The sequence below is a fragment of the Diadema antillarum genome, unplaced genomic scaffold, assembly GCF_040938485.1.
Source record: "Diadema antillarum isolate AM-2024a unplaced genomic scaffold, OU_Dant_1.0 seq00001117_RagTag, whole genome shotgun sequence".
Lineage (NCBI taxonomy): Eukaryota > Metazoa > Echinodermata > Echinoidea > Diadematoida > Diadematidae > Diadema > Diadema antillarum.
In genome coordinates, this window is record NW_027271931.1 from 901,740 (window position 1) to 912,801 (window position 11,062).

At 36.1% G+C, this 11,062-nt stretch overlaps 1 protein-coding gene across 1 annotated transcript; it reads left to right on the forward strand.

Annotated features, from left to right (window-relative positions):
- The first annotated feature begins 442 nt into the window (after positions 1–442).
- On the forward strand, positions 443–4,643 carry LOC139743871 (uncharacterized). The gene is made up of 4 exons (XM_071654335.1): positions 443–512; positions 2,720–2,846; positions 3,364–3,473; positions 4,615–4,643. The coding sequence occupies exons 1-4, from the start codon at positions 443–445 to the stop codon at positions 4,641–4,643; spliced, it is 336 nt and encodes a 111-aa protein (XP_071510436.1).
- Positions 4,644–11,062: the final 6,419 nt, after the last annotated feature.

The window sequence follows — 11,062 nt, forward strand, 5'->3', positions numbered from 1 at the left end:
ATTTAGCGTTTTAATTGTTATATCAGCATTGATGAACTCTTGTTGTGACATAATCAATAAATACTGTATTCTTTATGTTACTTTGCAATGTCCATATGTTATCTTCTGTATGCGTTTTGCTACTAGTATTTAATGTACATTTGTTCATCAGTATCATTTAGGGTTCCATGGAAGACCGCTTCTTATTGGTGAGTGGGCTACCCTGACAAAATGTTAGAATTGTTTGATAATAATAATAATAATAATAATAATAATAATAATAATAATGATGATGATAATGATAATAAAAATAATAATAATAACAATAATAATAAACATAATCATCATAACAATAATAATCATAATAATCATAATGATTTATCTGGCAGTCTTCAAACAGGCCTTTGCGCTGTTCGACAAGGACGGAGATGGCGAGATCACGTCAAAGGAACTGACCAGCGCGATGAGATCACTGGGACTCAACCCTACTGAGAGCGAAGTGCAGGAGATCGTCAATGAAGTCGACATAAACGGTCAGTTATCCTCAATGAAAAGAAAAACATATATCAGTCAAACCTGTCTAAAGCGGCCACCCAAGGGACTCGAAAATTTGGTCGTTATAAGACAGGTGGCCGCTATAGATAGTGGGTCGTTAAGACAAGTTTGTAAATATATATACTGTATATATACATATATATATATATATATATATATATATATACCATTTTATTACTATCTTACATCATGATACTATTCTACTCCTTTTCAGGATGTTATCTTTCCTAAATTGCCTTTTGTAACATGAAATGAAGACAAAAACGTGTACCCTTCGTCCTAAATTGCTGTCGTGTTACAATAACCTGATAATAATAATTTTTAGGAGATAGTTATTGATTATCGACCATAGCAACAGTTTATAGTTTTTAGAGAACATTATTGTACAATTAAACGACCAATGTGGTCTACGGTTTCACTATTCATTTATGTCAATTTCAAGGTGGCGTGGAAGTACGCTAAGTAACTAACTCAAACTCTCAAAGTGTAAATGTTTCAATAATATAAACATTACATTGTTAAAGGATTTATGGTGCTATTTCTACTCGGTAGTTTAAAAAAAATGACAATCATTCATCATCCATCTTATCATTATTAGGCCTATTGTAATCACCGTCTTTATTGGCATCACCACTTTCATGTCGTTTTTCAAATGGACACAGATTTTGACATAAAGTGGAAGACTAAAAGTATACGAATATAAAATGTAGTTAAAAGGTGGCCTGGCTTTCGATTCTAGTAGAATCTTCGTCAGAGGCAAAATGACAAACAGCCAGGGAAAGCAAACACATAACACGCATAAGGACTACACACAACAAGCACTGTCAGGGGAGGGCTAGGGACATAGAACAAAGAAAACAAAAGGGATGGGTTAGAAGTCAAGGGCATGGAGCTGAAGTACTAAAGGGGGGGGGGGGTTAAAGGGATGGTACAGTATTGGTGGAGTTGAAAATTGGGCTTTACCTTTTTTGCGAGATACCAAGAAAACACTTATGAAATAGTACAGAGCATACCATTTTACAAGGAATTCAAAGTTTATTTGATGAAAATCGGGTTTGGAATAGCTGAAACATCCAAAAACAAAGTAAAACAAAACGATCGTAATAAAATGTGGGTCCCACACTTTATTAGGATCGCTCTGTTTTGGATATCTCAGCCATTTCAAAATCAATTTTCATCAAATAAACATTGAAATCCTCATGGAATTACATGCTCTTTCATATTTCATATATAAGATGTTTCTCACTGTCTCACCAAAAAAATTATAAAAACCTGAAGTTAAGTCTCAACCAAAACTATTTGATCCCTTTAAAGCATTAAAGCAAAATGGAATGTGTGAGTAGTAGAGTTGAGAATTTTGTGTTCTCGAAGAAGATTTCATTTAAAACAGCAGCAGTTGTAGTCTGATATTATTATCATATTATATCATATCAGTAGGCCTATCATAAATTTTCATATCATATTAAGCGATGAGTATTATTGACATCTGTTTTATGTCAATCTCTTGTCAATGTCTGTATTTTCTCCATGTGCTGTATATATATATATATATATATATATATATATATATATATATATATACATATCTATATGTATATATATATATATATATATATATATATATGTATATATATATGTATATATATATATTTCTCTCTCTTGGTGATTTTTTTTTCTAATCATTGCTATGGCATTAAATCTATGAATCTATGTTGTTGTTGTTTTTGTTTTATTGTATACATGCACGGACTTGCAGAACAACAGCCGATGGCTGAGCAAATTCCTTTTTATTGCCGTGTTGAAATAAAATGAAAATGGAAATGAGCGAAGGTCAGTCCACAATATTGACGTGATGTATCGGTCATTGTCGGTCGCAAACTTTTTTCAGAATGGTTGCAGTCAATTGAGGATGTTGATAGTGATGCTGAATATCGTCTAGGACCCCGTTTAGAGTGCAGCAGGGCCGGGCCAAGCCGCGGACTGTTAACGGACCTCCTGAGCTTGGCCAAATGCGCTGCCGATTTTGGTACCGCATTTGGCCTTTTGCGCGTTTACAGTGAAATAAAGGCCGGGCTTTTCACTCACTGTAAACGAGGTCTAAATTAGAACTGACGGTAGGTGAAGCGACAAAATTCATCGGTCTCGAGTATCATCTACTTCTTTTTCTTGTCCTCAATGGTTTTAGGAAACGGGAAGATCGACTTCTCGGAGTTTCTAATGGTGATGACGAAGAAGATGGAGGAAGAAACGGACGTGGAGGAGATCCGGGAAGCCTTCAGGGTGTTCGACAAGTTTGGACAAGGGTATATCGAGTGAGTTCAAAGGTCACCAATCAACTCTAGGAACATTATTATTAAAATTGGTGTTCAACTTTTGATGAAGACTGTGGCGTTGACAGCTGAATATTTGATGAAATTCAATGAAATTTTATTTCCAGTAACACATGTTGGTTGTCAACAAATTTCCAATATAAGTGAGTTTCTACTCTAACAATGTTATTATCAATGTCATTATTCTTTATCATTATTATTATTATTATCATCATCATCATCATCATTAAAAGTAGTAGTAGTAGTACCATTATCATCGTCGTTATCATCATCATCACTACTACTACGAGGCCTACTACTGTTGATATTACACCATTACCACCCTTTCTACTGCAATTATACATTCCAAGGTTCTCTATACAAGATATTATTACCACAGATTGTCAGAAAATTAACCAAGCTCGTATAGTAAAACAATTAAAGCTTTCCTTGGAGTCAGACTTCTGGATAATCTTTGTAACCATAGTGATTAAATAACTATCGACCATGTTCATCGCAGAAATTCGGTTCTCCATCATGTGCTCGTCAGCCTGGGAATCGACAAGGACGAGGTGACGGAGTTCGTGAATGACGCCGACATCGACGGCGACGGTAAAATCGAGTACGAAGGTGAGGTCGTGCATCGATCGTACACGTTTGCCATTTTTTTTTACTTTTCTGATCATTTCCTCGTTTCATCTCTCCTTCATGGATAGTACGATTTTTTTTTCGTTCGTGGATTTATGTCCGACTTATTATGAAACAACTCATGTTTAGTAACTTTAATTCAGTTTATTTGATGTAGTAATTGAAACTGGCATGTATATTGTTTTTTATCACCAGCTGGTGTCTATCAATGTTATCATTTTATTTGCTAGAAAACTACTGCATAAATCCAGCTATTTTTATCTGTCATTTTTGTGTAAATTTCTAAAATTTACTAAATCACTTAATTTTGTTTTGATTAAACTTATATTAAGTCGTCACTTGCCTTTTTTTTTGGGGGGGGGGGCATGGGGATGGGGATGCTAATTAAGGGTAGTATATTTTTGCTGATATACCTTTTTATTTTGTGTAACCATTAATTTGTCTTTGTGCGATTTGTAATCATTTAATGATTGTTGTAAATGTTTTGTCGATTTTAATTTGTTCCAATAAAAACAAAATTAAAAAGGAGCTATTTTGAACATGTCAACATTCTACAACATGCTACAATGCGTACCTCCTTAAGATAGCAAGTTTTGCGATCAATTATGGGGCCACTTTTCTTCCAAATTCATCTCACTTTTCAAACTTGCTCTTGCCTCCATATATATACTTCCACAATCCCAATCTCAGAAGAAATTAATATTCAATATCAACACTATCTCTTTCTTATATTAGAGTACGTATAATGCAATTTATTATCGCTAAACAGTCGTATGATTTAAGTTGTGCCTACATAGTTACTTCCCCTCTCAATGTAAATAACCATTACCATATAGTAGAGGCTACACATAAGTTGTCGTCATCAATGTTTTATATAGAATATATTTTGTTCTTGCTCGTGATTTTTGTTTCTATTATATTTTGGGTATTTGGAAAGGATATGACTCTCTTGTCGGTTTTCACACCATCAGAATTGCATTTGTTTTGTCATTTTCGAATGACGCTGATACTACCTCATCGTTGTTATTGTTTACATTACATTAACATTATCTGGAAGTCAGCTGGAACTTTTGCTATCATAGCGTCATCATCGTACCCATTCTTGATACTTTGGTCCCTCCAGAATTTGTGCAAGTCATGACGCTCGAATGAGCAGTCGGATTGTTTGCATGGAGCTCATCGGACTCGACGTTTGTCCCTCCAAGATTAACCCCTTCGACATCACATGATCGGACAATTACCACTTGCATATAAAACGATCTGGTTTCCAACGAGCGGAAGAGTTAATGGTGTCTGCGTGATGCATCCTCCTGCACGGGATAACAAACCTCAATGGGACTTTAACTTTTCAATTGTTGCCTGCGTGGGAGCTATTCAAGGGGATCCAAGGGGATCTAAATCACTTGACGTTTCTCTAGGACCATGAGTGGGATATCGTAAGCCAGATGAGCGGAGGTTATCAACGTCGATCCATCCGACCCGACTCCAGTGAAAACAATGAACTGTTCAAAGTGACTCTCGATTAGAGCAAACTTTCCAATATCCATTCACCTTTATGTAATATACACTCAATGCCACCGTAATTTCTTTCTATCGACATCAGGCTGGTGATAGTATGATGAGCAAGCTAATTGTTATTGGGCCAGACCAAGCCAAGTGTCTTTAATACACGGGGCGATTTAAGCAGTATCAAAATCTTTTGTATTTACTTTAATGTTATCATTTTAACTTTATAAGCGACAACTTTATTTCTGATCGCATCAATTTTAATTAACAAAACATGATTTTAAGACGCTCAGTTGACCATAGCAGCATATAACTGTACTGTACTTGCCATACTGATTCTAGTGTAAGAAATCTTAGTTAATATTGATAGGTAGATTGCAAAGATTAATGCCAGACATTTTACCTATACAGTAATATGGGTGCGTGTTTCTCACATCTATACTACACAATCGGGTACCGCTGCCTCGGCAAATAATTAAGTTCATCGTACAATAATTATACACAAAAGTGTTCCAGAATCAGCCTCCACATTACCTTAACTCCACAATTTGTTTGTATGTGTCGCTCTATCTTCCTTTGGTAAGCTACCCACGCATGATTTATTTTTTGGTGAACTTCTATATCGGCATTGTCACCCGTGGTGTGGGAGTTTTATTTGTTGTGACTGTGCAAACTTCCCGTCATTGTGCCATATTTTGCTGTTGGGTTATGAAGTCACGGAAGAATGATTGCTATTGCTGTTACATATTATATTTTTCATAAGGCTTGCAGATGCACTAGGTTCTTCTTTCTGTGATAAACGGGTCATCAACAACGGGAGAAATAAACCATACACCTCCTATGCGATGTTTAAAATCAGGAAAGTTCAGATTATAAGAGACCTTTTTTGACTTATCATGGTGGTCAGAACTATAACTTTTAGTGAATGACTTTGTAGAAGGTAAAAAAGAATTACAGATCTCAACGTCCGTACCAACAGTAAGTGTATCCCCACTTTTGGATACATTGATTAAAAGTCGGAGTGGGTAGGATTAGCATCTATATTTTTGTGTATGTGAACATAATATTACCTGATGCAAAAGGTTGAGTTTTACTATATACTTGCTAGAGGCTATATTGTACATAGTCTGGTGTATGTGCATGTGCGTGTGTGTGTGTGTGTGTGTGTGTATGTATGTATGTAAGAGATAGGGAGAGAGAGAGGGAGAGAGAAAGCAATGAAAAGCACAAAGTGATCATAACATTGTTCTTTCTTGAAACAAGTGGAAATGAGTTATGAATATGGATTATTGCGAATTCTCTTCGAAATCTTACGTGTCAATGAGATTCCCTTACGCTGCGATAAATCTAACCTTGGAATTTTTCATGTGAACTAATACATGTAGTTTCGAAGTATAAATGCCTCCGTTAATATTGGACTCTTGACGGCTATGTCAAAACAGTCTACATTGTGTGTATGGGGGCTCGATCTGTCTTACAGTTGTATGTTAGACAAAAACTAGTTTCGCAGTATGTATGTATCATGGCATGGAGTCCAATTTTGAGCGTTTTTTTTTTCGATGCGTGTTTACCAAATCGTGATATAGGCACTGTTTATATACGCAAATGCATGTAATGATTTCTACCAAAGTTCATTAAAGTAATCATTTTGATGATTCTCTTAATTATGATATGCGTGTACATCAGTGTCGAAATATGTTGTCTCGAAATTTGTCGTCGTAATAAACCAGTGAGGTGCAACATGGAGAAAGGAACTCCTACGAAAGCGCAGATATCAAAGCAGATACGCGTTTTTACGCGTCTTCCTTCAACAAGCTGCCAAAGGTGGCGGGCAACGAACATAGTATGGATCGTTGAAATGTTAGGACAGACTGCAATATTCATGTGCTATAAGATGCTACTCTCTGTGAATGCAGTCGGAGTACAGTTTCGACACGAATATATAACATGAACACCTATATTTATCTTTCCTTAAACCCTAGTCCTAAAATATGCATGGGCACTACAAAGCAATCTATTTTTTTCATGCCTCCGCAACGAAGTGGCCGGAGGCATTATGTTTTCGGGTCGTCCGTCCGTCCGTCCGTCCGTCCCGTTTTGTTTTTGTCAATATCTCAAGAACCGTGTGGTGGTTTTACATCAAACTTGGTATGAGGGTATATCCTTGGGGGATAATACTTTGTGTGGATTTTAGGGTCACAGGGTCAAAGGTCAAAGGTCACAGGTTATTTTGTGAAAAAAATTTAAATTTCATGTTTTTCTCCATATCTCGCAAATGGTTCAAGGTATCTTCATGGAACTTAGTATATATGCTTGTACCGATGGGCAGTGATTATCTAGGGAAGTTGGGGGGTCATGGGTCAAAGGTCAGGGGGGTCAAAGGTCAAGGTCGACTCCTCAAAATATCACTACTTTCCTTAAAATGCAATATGCCTGAAGTTTTTTTTTTTTTAAACTTGATGTATGGCATGTATTACCCAATGTATATTTTGGGGGAAGTTTCTTGCCAAAAGGTCAAAGGTCAAGTGAAAGTGCTAAATTGCACTTTTTCCTCCATATTTCGAAAGTAACTCGAGGTATCATCATGAAACTTACATATTCATGCATGTTCAACCTAACAGTGATTCTCTTTGGAACTGTGAGGTCAAAGGTGAAAGGCCAGGTTTAGATAATGCTATTTTCCCATTTGATACTGAAATTATACTTTTTCTCAATACCTTGAAAATTACTCAATGCATAAACTTATAAAAGGGTCAAAAGTCAAGTAAAAATCATCAGTTCCCCAAATACATGCACTCTGACATTTTAATCATTCATCCAATTGAACCTAGTTCTAGGAAAGTGAACATTCAGCACATTTGTGTCAAACCTGTCATTTTAATATTTTGCCAATTGTGTGAAACTGTCATCACACATTGTCAAGACATTGTACTATAGGCCAGAACCATGCATTATGGCGGAGGCATATCAGTAGCCGTAGCGATATATCTAGTTTCTTTAACCTTTACTTGCATATTCTTTAGAGAAATGTTTCAAGATGCATCCATGCCATAATTGTCCGAAATCCCCCTTTTCCCTGCAACCTTCAGAACTTCTGACCTTTTCTTCAAAGCAATAGATTAAAAAATGGATCCCCGTGTATGTCATCACGGTCCTTGTGCCTCTCAACCTCCGTTATGATTAATAATATCCCCATTATTCAATAAAGATCATCCTTGTAGCCGGAGGTTAAATTGTCAATGATTTCACAAAATTATGATCCATATGATGACAACACAATACAGAATTATGAACCTAAACAAAATGATTTCAATTCAAGGGAGAATCAATTTACCATTATATTTGTCATTCGACCCCGCAATGTAGATGGGGAAAGAGATTTTGGATAACATTTACAACTAGTTTTTTTTTTTCACTAAATATATTGTTGTTTTAAAGAAAAAAGAAGAGAGAGAAAAAAAATATCGAGGCCCTGTACAAATAATTTGTCCCAGAATATTTCTCTGAAGAATATGTAAGTAAAGCTTAAGGAAAAAAAGTGCCCTTGGAAAGCAGTAACGTGGCTGCACCTTCGAATGCAATGCTTTGTCGTAGCCCGTATTTTATGACCAAGGTTTAAGAAAAGATAAAAATGTGCATTTACAATGTATATTATGAATATGAAAAATAGATGTGGAAAAATACTAGATATATGAAAAATTGAAAATGGGAGGGTTAAATAATCGAATAGACTCATAAGTAAAGCAAGGTGCATTAATTAGTTGTGATAGAGCAATATACAAAACAAAAAGTGAACGTAAACAGAGGTATTTGAGTTTGAGCATGCCAGGAAGGTAACTTGAATTGGAAATAACTGACTGCCATATCGTGATGAAATAATGGTATAACTGATGATTTTGAATAGTCTGCCCAAATACACTGGTCTGTGACTGGCCACAATGCCACTACGAGACTGTGCACGACCTGTATAATAATGGGGCATGATACTCTTGGAAATATAATGGAACAGTGTTCCCCTGCCATGTCTTTTGAGAATCATATTAGTAACATGGCAATAAGCAAGTTTTTTAATACTCCGTGGAGGGTAAGGTTCATACCGATGTCTTTTGTTAATCATATTAGTACTATGGCAATGATTGCTAGATGATGTCACTGAGAGAATCTTGGTTTGAAAGTTGTTGTTTTATTTTGTTGTGTGTGTGTGTGTGTGTGTGTGTGTGTGTGTGTGTGTGTGTGTGTGTGTGTATGTGTGTGTTTGTGGCATATCCAAGTAATCTGAAGAAAAATAGAAAATTTCTTATAAAATATTCTACAGTGTAGTATGACATGTATTCAGATATTCATTTGGCTACATAAGCAATATTAAAGGCATCATGAATTCACACAAGTCAACATGCATCAATTTTGCATTTAAGACTCCGATAAAATTTAGTTGACTAGACATGTAGGCCCGAATTCACGAAGGTGGTACAAATGAAACCATGGTTTAAACCATGGACAAAAACCATGGAGTGTCGCATGGAATATTCGTTACGTAATTGGTCATTTCCTCGACAAAATGACCATTTCGTTAACGAAATTATCACTTAGTAGACGAAATGTTCATGTAGTTACAAAATGTTGTCATTTCGTCACAAAATAATTATTTAATCGACGAAATGACCGATTTCGTAACGAAATATTCCATGCGACACTTGGTGCTCCATGGTTTTTGTCCATGGTTTAAACCATGGTTTCATTTGTACCACCTTCGTGAATTTGGGCCGTAGAGTTCCTGGAATCCTTACAATTTAACTGAAAGAAAATATCCTAGCAGTATCCTGGGACAGATTTGTATAAATTTGTAAATACCAGTTGAACAGTTATTGCCAAGATGAAAACACAAAGAGAAGGGGAGGCGATACACACAGGACTCATTCTTTACAGTTTTTATTTCATCGTCATTTTTTTTTTTTTTTTCACATCAAGGAGAATGCAGCAAAGACTGTTATCCATAGACCTTCACATCACACAGAATGAAAACTTCTCCAGAAACCTTCCGGCTCACTCAAATTGACAAAAGTTACGTTCCCTATGGACCGTTACACAAGTATCACATACTCAGTTGGCAGGCTACACGTATTAGCTACAAGGCACGACACTCGGATAGAATTTTTCACTGCTTTTATTTTCTTTCTCAGAAATTTGCTAAAACACAGCACACATTGAATTTCTTTTATCTTAATTATCACATTCATTTTTCGGGAATTTTTTTCTCCTATCTCTGTATATACATATAGTAGACAACATGGTAAAAATAGAAAAGTCTCATTAAAAGATTGCATATAATTTTTTCCAGAATCCTGATTGAATGAAGCAAACTCAGTTGTAATTTGTTCTAGTACACAGAGACAGGATTAAAATCTTGCATATCATCTATCTACATTACAAAGAGATTAAAAACGAACACACTTAATCTTGTATCATCCCCTTTCTCAAGCATCAAAAACTGTGGGGATGAATTAGCCACACTGTCATAATTCATCTCCCACAGATGTTGCTGATATATATCAAAATATGGCACGCAGTGATCCTACAAGGCCACATAGAGTTAAGGCTTTCATAAGAGTCACAACAGCACACACCCCTCTTTCAAGGTGGAGGATTCCATGAGTAGTACACACTGATCACCCACACTGGGCTCGCCTCATTTTCTTTTGGGGTGGGACAAATACAATTTCATGCAGTATCTCACTTGTGCAAATATTGTAAGGTGCATTTCCCACAAGGATGTGACTGATTCATTAAGCCCCAAGGAGAGCAAGATTTTTATCAGACGCAACCCCTGTTTTAAGGTGGAGAATTCCGTGAATGGTATTTTGGCCAATCATGCACACTGGGCCAAACCATTTTTTTTCTAGGGGATTGGGACAACTAATACTTGCTACTCTGACAAAATGAAAGATTGTTTTTCAGTTGGGAGGTCAAATATTCACAGTGCAAAAACATCCAAAGAATGACATTGTGATGATAATAACAGACAGTTTGGAAAGCGTCCCTGATGCTAACAATGCTGTAGTTTCTAC